The 13168-nt window shown below is 40.9% G+C and overlaps 1 protein-coding gene across 1 annotated transcript in view; it reads left to right on the top strand.

Annotated features, from left to right (window-relative positions):
• Positions 1-13168, top strand: part of epas1b (endothelial PAS domain protein 1b) — a 51563-nt gene that overhangs the window by 18996 nt on the left and 19399 nt on the right. The window contains exons 2-4 of the mRNA XM_073481709.1: positions 5474-5664; positions 9894-10063; positions 11842-11929. Of these exons, the coding sequence (XP_073337810.1) occupies positions 5474-5664; positions 9894-10063; positions 11842-11929 (449 nt within the window). The remainder of the gene's footprint in view (positions 1-5473; positions 5665-9893; positions 10064-11841; positions 11930-13168) is intronic.

The following is a 13168-nucleotide window of genomic DNA, read 5'->3' as shown; positions in this document are numbered from 1 at the left end:
GATCAATCAGTTGACTGGATTTGAAATCTCATCGGCTACACGATGCATCAATCCGGAGGAGGCTCAGGAGAGAGGAGAAGGAAGAGGGTGTGGATCACTCGTCTACACGGTCACTCGGTTGTTGTTGTAGGCTGTAGGGCGGACATAGAAGATGATTTCTGCCCAAATGAGCTGTCAATCAAACGGCCGCCATCTCAAGATCTCTGGTGTGGAGGGATAATAGCGTCTGCTGTGAAATGAGAATCTTTTTACAGATAAAAGCATGAAAAATCATCCGCTATCTCAGTTTTTTTCACCATTTAATCATGAAATACTGTGTTTTGGACAAAACATGTTACTGAAATGGGTCCAGTGCACATCTGAGGATAAGAGAAGACAGTCTTCGTACATTGCTTGTTTATCAGCTTGTTTGTTTGTTGATTGTACCTTGCTGATGTGGTTTTTATCTTGGAGTGGTAGACTGACGAGAAGCTGCGCAGCTTTGACAGGTTTTAGTAGCGTTTACTCGACAAAGTCACAAACCCAGATGATTCGTTGTACCAGTCGCTCTAAGGATGAGGATTTGTGTCCTGATATACCAGGAATCAGGTGGAAATTCCCTGAAAATGTCTTAGCTGAGTAAGTAAAGGAAGAGAAAGAGTAAGAATAAAAAAAGAAACAACAAGTAAAAAGTAAAAGAGCAGAACGAGGACACCTTAAACGCACTCGATGAGCTCTGAACTCTGCTGCTGTGCGAGAGGTCAGCGAGTCCATCAGCGCTGCGACTGCCATTGTTTTATATCCTGAACCAGTCTGCTTGGACCTGCTGCAACAATGGGTCCAGACAATCAAAGCGTGGCACTACAAACACACACACACACAGACACACACATTTAGAAGCTGGTTGAAGTTCCAGTTGACTTGATCGAGTGGGAGCAGTCAGTGACCGTCTGCGCTGCTGTCTGCTGGCTCATCAGTAATGAGGGTTTTGGGTGATTTTCAGTCGAGGTTAATGAGTTTAAACCTCGGAGAGACGAGCAGGGAGACAAACTGATGGGACATCCACTCGATGAGATAAGATAATGGTGCTTCTGTGCTCGGCCTTTCCTGTTAACTGTGGGCCATCGTCTCCCTAATGTGTGTTTGCATGTTTGATTGTGTAGTTTTTTATCTCTCTGTGTTTCTGGGTCTAGATCACAGCCAGAGGGGAGGAAAACTGTGATTTGACATTTTGATCCATTGTAACCACCAACTCTGATGTTGTTGATGTGAAGCAGATGATTTTCACCTGTTTTTTTGTTTTGTTTCATTATCAAGATGCTCTGGGAAAAAGTGTGGGAGCATTTATGGGACCTGCACAAAATCAAAAACACGTTTTTTTTTCTTCCTTGATTGCTTTTGTGTGAGTTTTGGAGATATCGTCCGTAGAGATGTCTGTCTTCTCTCCAGTATAACTGAACAAGAAGGCATTCAGCTTGTGGTGCTTAAAGTGCCAAAAACAAATCTGAAGAAATGTCTCTTTTTCAGACATGATGACCTGGTTACTCAGGATAATCTACAGACCTCGTTGTGAGCAGTTTCATGTGCGTTCATTAAAGAGCTTTACAGCACAAGACAGCTGCAGCACACAGATTCTCCTTTTTCAAATCATTTATTCTGGTCAGTAACTAACTGAGTCCTTGTATCCAAAATGAAATTGAGGTCATTTTGTTTGGAAACTGTTCCTGTAGAAGGAAATTTGATTTAATGCATTAAATAAACCTATTTCCTGCTTTATAAGGACTGTTATTCACTAATTAGTACACAGAGTTTGCTTCAGAAAAAGCAGCACATTTTCATGAGCCGTCATAACAGTAAAATATTACTTGTATTGGTGATTTGACGATGATTTAATGAGAGCTAAAATGTAGTTTAAAATATATCATTACACCACAATAACAATATCATTACATTTATCCTGCTGCCGCCCACTGTGCAGGATCCACCTGATAATCTTAACAACGGTGAGATTATTAATGTGAGATTGAGATTATATACCGGACTCTTGTAGCTGGGACTTGGACTGTAAAGGTGAGTCCAGACTGATGTTTCCAGGTGTTCTGGAAGGTTTCAGAGGGAACGGGACAACATATCGTCTCTATCTGACCAAATATCCTGGCGGCGACGTTTGAAAAGTTATTTTTCTTCTTGTCTCTGCTTGGTGTCTCCTCAGTCTAAATCTTTTCTTATCTCTGCGGTTTTAAGTCACAGCCACAGATTTGACCTTTGTTGTGCGGCTGCTCTGTTTCTGTTAAATTCTGTGTTTTTCTTGCACTATTGTATTTTTTTACTGCTCCAAACCTGCATGTTGCGGCTTTGGTACACTGTGATAAAACCGTATCATGTCACCACAGAGGGAAGGCATCTAAAGTTCAGCCGAGCAGAGCCACACTTCATCTGTTGTGGTTTTTCAAGATATCGTTGTCATAGAGCCTGCAGACAGATCAGAAGCTCTTTGTTCAGATGTTTCTGACATTAAACTGATAAGGTTTTATTCTTTCATATGTTCAGCATGTGTTAAAACCCCCGACATGCTCACTTTGGCTTTGTGAATTACAGCAGTTCGTTTGAATGCGGTTTGAAAACTCTTTAATCCTCCTCGTGGGACTCGTGAAGTCTTTATGATGCCTGCAGCTGCTCTCACAGCTAACTGGCACTCTGTTAACACGTCCTTGGTTTTATGTCCGGATGACAGAAAAATGGCCCATTAGTTACTTCTGAGGTCCTTGGAAATAAAATGTGACAACAGAAGAAATGTTCAAAATGTTTCCGTCTTGGGACTGATAATAAATCTTGCTGCTGTTATGCACATTGTGTGAAAACCCCATTCTGGATTTTGCCTTTAGTTGAATTAGTTTTAACTTAAAACTGCATCTGGTCGAGATTTTTAACCAACTTTTTGTAGCTCCCACAAAATTAATCTTTGAAGACACAAAGTGACATCACGATCACTTCACATGTTTATGATATGACCTTCGTGTTTGGAGGTGGAGAGGATGGTGGTGGATTTAAAAGCGAAAAGGCTTCCAAGCCGGTGGCCACGGTTCGAGTCCGTGTTTCAACATTTGTAAGTGTGACAACAGTGGATATTTTGAAGGAGACCTCGGGACAACGTCCAGCCGCATTTGTGGTGACGAAAACCAGATATTTTGGACTGGAAGTCTAACCAGAGCAACAACACAGCATCAGGACAAACTGAGAAAAATTTAAAACAAAGACATTTGGTCTGGTCTTGGTCACAACTTGGTCTCGACACTAGCCACTACACCTGCTCAGCTACATCAAATCCCAAATGCAGCTGGGCTTCACTGCACAAGCCTGCATTTTTATTCCCAGCTGACCTAAACTGCACTTTCCTCTTTAAAAGAAACCTATCGTGTCAAAACTAAATACTAATGAAGGTGACAGACCAGCCAAGCCATATCTGGTGGTACAACGATACGACTCGGTATACTCATATCGGTCACTGTTCATCCCTCCATGTCTGTATTATACCTCCAAACTTCAGGCAGTTCACTCATCTCCAGCTTCAACCCTCTTTCTGCATATAAAGCTGAATATTGTTGCGTCCAGACAGTATGCAGAGGCCGAAACAGTGTTAAGGTATGAATGTGAGCATTAGACAGAGCACAGAGAAACCCAAACTCCCATGTGTGATGTCCTAATATGGTTTGTTGTGCTGCTTTCTTGGACCGGAGACTGAACCTCTGGACCATCTGTCCGTCTGATGTTCTGCACCAAAATCGGACTTGTTCCAGTTTGTTGCATCGAGCCAGAAAAAGAAATCATATTCTCAGAAAATCATGCACAGTTCAAGATTGTTCTCGTTTGTAGAAACTGACATGAGACCAGAGCTCATTTTTGGATCACAGTTGAATGTTTGTATTTTTTATCTTGAGACATTACTGTTTTGGCCAAAATCTCTGAATTAAACTGAGAAGATGAAAATAATCACCTGGTCCCACATCCCTAAGCAGTTGTCCACAACACGGTTTATTTTAAAAGCAAATCATCATCCATTAGAAATTATTATCCTCATATGAAGCATCTGTGAAACGCTGTGATTGATGGCTGGACTCCAACGACGCAGCTTCTTCTTCTGTTTGCTAAGTTCAGATTAAATTTTGCCCAATCAAAAGCTGAAGTACAAAAAACTGTAAGGATTATCTTTAAATTATCTTTAAATATAATTAGTTTTATGTTGATAACTGCATGTTTTTGTTTCCTGAATAAAATGTATTAGAGCTAAAAACTTTTGGCTTTAAAGAAGGATCATATATTAATAATATTAATGTAAAAGTGGTTTGTTTTTAGGGCTTGGACAATAGAAATGCACAACATTTGGCCCTCACCTTGTAAATGGATTAAATCAAAAACAACATGAAGCAATCAGTCAATTTATCAGTCTGTCATTTTGTGTTTCATTGTTTCTAGAATCTCGTTTCCTTTTTCTTTATTTTCCCTTTTCTTTATTCTGTATCGGGTTTGTTTTAAAATAACAACAAAAACTAAAAAACTAAAAATAACATTAAAAACTGATGCAAAAGTTTGGCTTATTGTTAGTATAATGAGATAAACACAGGACAGTTTGTCCACATGTAGCAGCTGTTTCCATGGTCTGACTCGCGTCTTAAAAAGTCTCAAAGAAAACGATTCGTTTGACTTGAAAAGATGCAAAATGTGCAAAAAAGAAATCGAAAATTTGGGGCATTGAAACACATTGTCCCTCTGTATGAATATACATGTTCAAGTTTATTGTCCAATAAAGGAAACTAATTTGGCTACAAGTGCAAGAGAATTAAAAAAGAAATTACATTTTTATATGATACGACTCGGATTCCAAAAAAGTTGGGACGCTGTGCTTCTTAGTTTGCACGTTGCATCAAATTCAGTCTGAACATTAAACATTTTGGAGTCAGAGTTATAAAATAAATGCCTCCATATCGCCAGCAGGCTCAGATGTGTTTTTAGATGAGCGACTGAGAATACCGAAGTTTACTTCATGTGATATTTCTCAGGACTATTTGGCAAATGTCTTGCTAAAGTTGAGCTGAATTAGCAAACAGCGACAGTGTGACTTTGAGTCTCAGACAACAAACACTTCTGTGTATTGATTCTGAAAAGCGTATTGTGTTTTGACTTGTGAGTGAACTTCCTGTGAAACTGTACAGTCACATGAAGATTTATGATCCTGAGCTCTTAACGCTGAAGTTTGCCAGCAGCGGTTTTATACAATGTCGAACAAGAAACCGTTAAAGATCTGAAGTATAACGATCAACACAACTGCTACCAGTGAACCGACAGTGAGTCTGGAAACAATTTCCACTGATTATACGAAACTATAAAGGCATCAAGTGAAATGATTCATTAAACTATCTGTTAACAAGCTGGTTTTCAGTGTCCTCACAACAAACCGAAGGTGTGACCGTCCTCCCGTCTGTGTTTTTCTGTGCAGGAGCAGCTCAGAGCGGCGTAAGGAGAAGTCTCGGGATGCGGCTCGCTGCAGGCGCAGCAAAGAGACGGAGGTCTTCTACGACCTCGCTCACCAGCTGCCTTTACCCCACAGCGTCAGCTCTCACCTGGACAAGGCCTCCATCATGAGGCTGGCCATCAGCTTCCTGCGCACACGCAAGCTGCTCGCCACAGGTGAGGACACGGTACCACACACACACCCAATCACACCCAAGATGAAGTCTGCATTTAAATTTGTGTGTGTGTGTTTGTGTGTTGGCAGGTAGGCCCCTGTGACTAATCGTCCAGTTAAGTAGGAAGGTATTTGTCGGGTCCTTGCTGTGCACTCCTTCCTCTTGTCTGATTTAAAATTAGAAGCTGAGGAAGCTCGACAAAAATAAAAAAACAGACCTATTGTTCTGGAATTCCTTCGCCGCGTCTCGCAGTGAGATCAGAGACGGACTGAATCAGTTATGAAAGGAGTTTTTCAAATGCAAGGAGTCGTCTGTATGTACGTACGGAGTAATGAAACGGTTCGTAGATTTATTTTACGCGGACGAAAACTTTGTCAAGGTTCATTCAGAGTTCTTTATTTTGAATGTTATTGACAGCAACAACAGTAACTCGTCACAAGGTTGTTGTAAAATCAGTTTGAAAACTCTGAGATAGAAAAGTTGAAACTTAACTTGAATTAATGCCTCTAACAAAAAGTAGCTCCACACCAACAACAATAAAGAGGAAAGTAATAATAAAAACCTTTACGTGATTACAAAAAGAAAAGTATGACTTGCACTCATACGCCCCTTTATGCTTTTTGTTTGACTGCGTCCTTATATAACATGAAGAAAAACTGGAAATGTTTTCGTAACATTTAAAAATCAGGTTCTGTGGCACTGAACAATTATTGGCCACACAACAGAGCCATTGTGTTATCGCTGGCCGCCGGTGGAGTAGGCACATATTGTGACTAATACGAGACCTTAACCTTTATCCATAAATCTAAACATGGTTTATTCTTTTATTAACGGCCTACTTATCATGTTTTTATAAACTGCTTTGCATTGTTTGACGGGGAAACTGTGATGCATACAACCAATGCTTCCTTAAACAATGGCGACCGCTACTTCCTATTTCTGTGTCATCAATCATAAAAAGAATTAATCACTTTTAATAACTCCTTTATATAAATATATAGCACTCGCTTTATATTGTTGTATTGTTTCCAACAATGTTCAGACCAGAGAAATCCGTCATTTTATCCTAACTGCTGCGACAACTTCCAGGAAAAACATCAGACGAGGAAGTCAGCGAACGAGACGAAACGTAACCTGAGTACAACTTTGAAACGTTACCTCACCTGTCAACGTTTGTGCCTGAGTCATGCTAGATGGTGGTTATTTAACAGGCTACTCAGAGCTGCTTACATTCTTACGTTGTGAAATTACATAATATGTGTAGAAAGCTTGAAAGCTTATAATCGACTGGTAGAAATGACAAATGCGAAGAATTAAAAATGTAGCATCAGATCTCCTGGTGGTATAAAGTGTTGCTATACAATATAGAAATTAATATCTACTGTAAATCTGAAGGAGCAAAGGTTGCAAAGACGACTGGATAGTTTCCTTTTTTCCTCGCAGAGCAGCAACTACCAACAACTTTTCTAACTTTTTTTGTTTTATATTTTAAAAAAGCGAATAAAAAGTAAACTTTAAACTTTAATTGGACAGTTGTATGTGCTTACATAAGTGTTATGTTGAGTTAAGGGGTCAAATTCCAAAAAAACAAAACATGTTTTCTCTGGTACGCAGATAGTTTCAGTTTCATGTTCCAACATTTTGAGATAACAGAATCCTAAAGTCCCTGTTATAATAATGAAAACAATAATAATAATAATCCACACTGCATGTAATCTGGGTAAACTCGCCATTTAAATGCAGCATTAAGAAAATTCCTAGAAATTCTAGTGCGATAAAAATACGGGGAAGGACGTCAGAAGAGATGAGAAAGAAGGAAATAAGAGGTGATGAGGAGGAGTGATGTAAGAGAGAGGGAGCGAGTGCAGAGGAGGAGCAGTGGAGGTAATGAGGGTAGGAAAGCGAGTGGTGAGAGGGGAGGCGAGGACAGGGAGATCCACGAGATCCAGCAGCAGATATCTCAGCGTTATCAGTCCGGTCTGATTGCTCTGTGATGGCAGCATGAGATTGCAGAGGAAGCGAGGAGCTCTGCCCATCGTTGGGCTGCTGCTGGCATTACCCCCGCTAGCCATAACACCCGTCTGCCGTGGCGCCAAACATGTTTGCATGCGCACTCGCAAACACACACTCCTACAGACACAAACGTGCCGTATAGGCACCGAGCAGCAGGCACATATGCAAACTTGTCATGTTACATAAGAAGGACGAGATGTTCTGATGAGGAAGTTAAGCTGATTTGGATGTGTTCGGTATTTTATTTCGCTGGTTGGTACAAGTTTGACTTGGCTTAGATGAAAATTATTGTGAAACATCAGTTTTCTAATTTATAGGGAGGTATTTCCAGTATCAGTTTAATCTGCGTCCACGAAAGCAGAGAAATAAAGCTCCAAGAAACTCAAGATGTCTGATGATATCGATAGATTTAATGTTGTTCAGTGAAACCAGGAAAGAACAGAAATGTAAAAACACACTGTGATTTTGGGAGTGAATAGTTTTGGGTGTGTTTAGTGTTACATCATATTTAGACACTTTATCCTGCTTATGTGTACTAAATGTTTGTTATTCCTTGTCTTTAATTCAATGTTTTATTTTATGTCTAACTGCTCTCCTTGACTGTTGTTGTGTATCGTGTGTGAGAAAATAAAAAAAATCAAAATATAAAAACTAAATTTACAAAAAGAATCAGCAAATATTTACATTTTTGACCATTTTTAAAAAAAACATATGACGATTTTCAAACCCAACCGTTAGATAAATGTTGGCGATGTACGTTTCTAAGTTAAAACTTAATGTTTCTGTTACATTTGTTATGTTCAATATTCAATTTTTACTCTTGTCACAAAGCTGTTTATTGTAAATATTAATATTCTTAGTTTGAATTTCTCTTCCAAAACTACATAATGCTCCTTTAACTGCACTGCAGGTAATGAAGCTAAAACAATATGTGTATTACATGTGATTCCTCATTGCAAGAAGATAATATGTTTTAATGAGCTCAATCTGTTTAAATATCCCAAGTCGACACAGTTTCTAACCCTTAAAATCTTTCACTTTCTGGCAATAAAAGGACATAAAAATCCTTTTATCGTGAAATTCTCAGACAGAAAACCTGAAATCTGAGTCTTCAGTAACTGAAGAGCACTTCAGAGAGCGGATGACGTTAACAGGGTTTCCTCTGACGGTTTTTGTTCGGCGCTACACACCCTGAAGTTTGTCTTTTCAAGTCCTCTGTTTGAAACAGTTATGAGAGCAGAGGCACCAGGATAACTGTAGTTACAAACAGTGAAGGAAAAGGAAAGAAACCCACTGTGACTGTGTGAACTCTCATACGACCTGTCACTTCATTCTGTCCAGTACAGCAGATAAAAATGTCAGACAGCGAGAGAAATGATTGTCAGAGCAGCAGCTGTCCCTCCGCGCTCCATTATTTTAAAACAAGGGCAGTTACGCAACCAAAGAACAACACAGAGAAGAAAAGTGCAACTCCGTCCAAATGACTGGTAATCACAGCTCAGTATTTAGGCCAAAGGTGCCGCCGGTCTTTGGACTGGGACCCGAGAGTCTCCCTCAGCTCCCCGGGGCCCATGAGAAAGCTCTGGGCTCCCCCTGGGGTTAACGCTATCTGGGCCCGGTTCCAAGCTCGAGCCCCGAGCCTCGCCGGGAGCCTTGAGAACTGGCCTCTCTTATCTCAGGGAAGCACACTGGAGGAATTGCAAGCACCTCCACCCCCGTCGGCTACTGGGCTTTGTTCGGTGTGAAGCCACCGTCCACACACGCACACACACAAACAGACACACACACACACACACACACACACTCCCTCTTGATCTGGGGCCAGTTTCTTTGTTTTTTGTATTGATTAGCTCTTAAACGAGATATTGTGGACACAACTGGAGTCTCTGTGTATAAATGTTTGGATACCGTACTGTACATATTTGAACATAACGTGTGAGTTATGTTCTAAAAAAGTGGGCAGCTGTTATGAAAGCTCGTGAAGTTTCGGGTGTAATTTGTCAGGGCCGGGGATCAGGAGTGGCCTGAGACGCAGGAAGAAGCTGCACTGGTTTGTTTTGGCCCCGAGCCAAAGCTGCAAGAGGGAAAACAAGCCTGACACACACACACACACACAAAGAAATCACACACACATTTAAGATGATATCCATTTATAATCAGCAGGGAATGAGAGAAACGGTTTGTGTAACCCACCTTGTCTTCTGTCCGTCCCTGCAGGCTGTAGCAGCAGCAGCAGCAGCAGCAGCAGCAGCAGTGACGGCGATGAGGACAGACAGATGGACAGTCTGTACCTGAAGTCTCTGGAGGGCTTCATCACCGTGGTAACGTCCGACGGCGACATGATATTCCTGTCCGAGAACATCAGCAAATTCATGGGGCTCACGCAGGTACGTGACCGTTACAGAACAAACAGAGACGTGCAGACGGACAAACAGGGGAGAACATGAGCCTCTTAATGTCCCTCGTCCACGCTGACAGAGCTGTGGAGGTACGGCATGTAAAAACACACTCACAGTGTCGTGTTTTAATAATAGTGAGCCACATTTAAGATAAATCAAGACGGGAAATGCACTTAGCAGACAAGAAGATGAAGCTCAGGTGTGTTAGTTTGCAGTTTTAAAGATTAAAGCCATAGATTCCAACTCCCTCTTATTATCAGACCAAGGCTGGTAAACATACATCAACTAATGTATTTATAATTTATTTAAAAAGAGAGAATAACCAAAACAATAAACTCAGAATCTATCAAACATTTGGACCTGGACGTTCAAGGACAAACATTAAAACAAAGGAAGCATTGTGCAAAACACTGAAGCAGAAGATAAGATGAAAAAGGGAGTTTTATCCGCTGTGCTCCTGTTATTAATGTTGTCGCATGCAGCTTTATTTATTTTAGGTATTGTTATACAAACAGGCCTCCATCTACTAAAATGCACGGACAGAACATGGACCGCCACTGTTTTCCCTGTCTTCTTACTTGATATACTGGGGGAAGAAAACTAATCGGTGTTTAGTTCTGAATATAAGACTTCTGTTTCTATTCAACACTGTTTTTATTGTCTAAAGATGCACATTAAAATGAATCCAACACATTATTAGCAAAGACGGATTTTGCACAACATTCATGATAGTCTAGCCATGATTTCTAGTGCAGTCACGTAAGCAAATTAACGTCACTCTATGCTTAATTCCTTGTTGGCCAGTTATCTCTATAATTATATATATTATTATCCCGAGTGTACAGACATTCTTGTGAGCCACAGTGAAATGATCCAGTAGGAGACTCTGACATACCCTTCACCTCAGAAATGCAGCCAGCATCAGCCGTGCTACAACGGCTGCTGACTTGTTTACACATGGCACCGCAGGCTGCCCTACACATCGTAGGCCCGGTTTAATATGCAACGTAATTTTATACAGCATATGTAGCAGCGGGTCCCTGCTCCTCCTATCAGCTCAGAGGTCCTTGGCCTGAAAAAGGCTGAAGACCCCTGGCGTAAATTATTAGTATGTATTCTGCTATTTTAACTGGAAATCAGATTGCAAACAGGAAGACATGAACCCAGACCGGCAGTGAGACGTGAGAGTCAGAGACGTGGATGTGAACTGTCAGTCAGGCGAGCCTGTTGTGTTTGTGTGAAATACCTCTCGCACCAGCAGTGTGTGTTCAGGCCAGACACCGAGGTTCAACTCTAAACAAACTCAGCATTTTTTTTCATCCGCTGGCTCCGAAATCGAAAAGCAAATCACAGAGGAGGTGGAGTTGACCGTAATTTGCGGTGAAAGGGCAACTTTTTGGTTGATTTGCTGATCCGCGGCGACGACTTTCTGTTTGTTTTGTGTCGAAGCAATTTCTATTATTTGTTCGATCCTGTTAGCCGTCATTACTCACACTCTCTGCCACGTTCTTCCTCTTGTGTTTATCCCAAACACAACACTGTTACGCTGCCAGACATGAAAAACAAGACATATCTATCACTCAGTGGTGGAATCGAACTCGGATTCATTTCCACCGCATTGCAGGAGGAACTATAATACTATTTACTCCGCTACTTTCATTTTATTAAGACAGTAACAGGACCACTATGTGTTTCTATGAAAATGTTCCAGTATTGTGTTTTTATTTGTTATATTTGTGTTTCATGGAGTTGTTTGTATTTTGCAGGTGGACCTCACAGGTCACAGCATCTTTGACTTCACTCATCCATGTGACCACGAAGAGATCAGAGAAAATCTCAGCCTGAAGACAGCTGGTCAGCACACAGTCTCACACACATCTGTTATCCACATATTTCTCTTTCTTGTTTTGACCTCATTGCAACAATATTTTACTGTTTAGTGTCAAATTAGCAGTAATTGTTTTATAATGCGTCTAATTACATTTTCAATATAAAGCTTGCTGACAAACGGTTGTCAAACAGTCGTGGTTTGGTTTATGTTACAAAATGACTTGGTTAGGTTTAGAAAAATATCATACTTTGGGTAAAATACCCTTGTCTCTGGAGCTAAAGTCAGATGTACGACCCATCCAACCAGCCCAAGTGCCCCGACTTGATTCCTCTAGCTCTTTATATAACTGTAATCAAGGGACTCTTCAAGAAGTGACGCTTGAGGGGCACCAACAGTGTCAAACCTAGGAGGATAAGGCCACTTACCAGGCTGCTGTGTTTGACCAGGGGGGGTGAGAACGTTCTCGAGAGAGGTTCTTGCAATTCTTGGCTCTCAAACCATAAACATCTACGTGGTCAGTGTCTGTGTGCAGCTTTGAAGCTCCTTAATAATCATACACAGAGTTGTGTTGGTGGGAGAGAAATTAATCTAAGAAAAACAAGACAAAAAACATACATGCACACTGTTACATAATATTGTCTATCTCATGGACAAGTAGCCAGAACAAACATGAGAACAGAAGGTCAGGGACCATATAGAGAGGAACCTAAAGACAGATACAGCCGAGGAGTGTGTGTGTGTGTGTGTGTGTGTGTGTGGGAGCTGCTGTTTGCAGAGACGAGGGAAAGGCGATGATAAGAGCTGTGAGGACGACAAGACGAGGAAAAACACCCCGAGAGGAACCGGGAGTTATCTGCTTCTGATAGAGACTCAGCAGAAAGTCACACACACACACACACACATATATACTGCATGTTTCCTGAGGAGAAACATCAAGACAACTTTGTAACAACTGGAAAATAATAAGTGTAACTGAGGAAGGTTTGCATGAGAAAATAATGACACACACACTCACAATCACACTCACTAAGCTGTGGTTGATAACTCTTATCAGCTGTGGCCACAAAACACACAACTGGAGCAATACTGGATATTTTATAGCCCCCGTTTCCCTTTAACACATATAACCGCATGACCTTTTCTTTTTCTCCAGTGAGAGAGGATGTGTAAAGTATTTTTGTGTTGTTTGTTTTGTGTAACTATATAAAGATAAAGACACACTTATGAGCACGGAGACTGACAAAAGACACACTCCACCACTT

The sequence above is a fragment of the Pagrus major genome, chromosome 15 (genome assembly GCF_040436345.1).
Source record: "Pagrus major chromosome 15, Pma_NU_1.0".
Taxonomy (NCBI): domain Eukaryota; kingdom Metazoa; phylum Chordata; class Actinopteri; order Spariformes; family Sparidae; genus Pagrus; species Pagrus major.
This window is presented reverse-complemented; position numbering and strand designations above follow the sequence as displayed.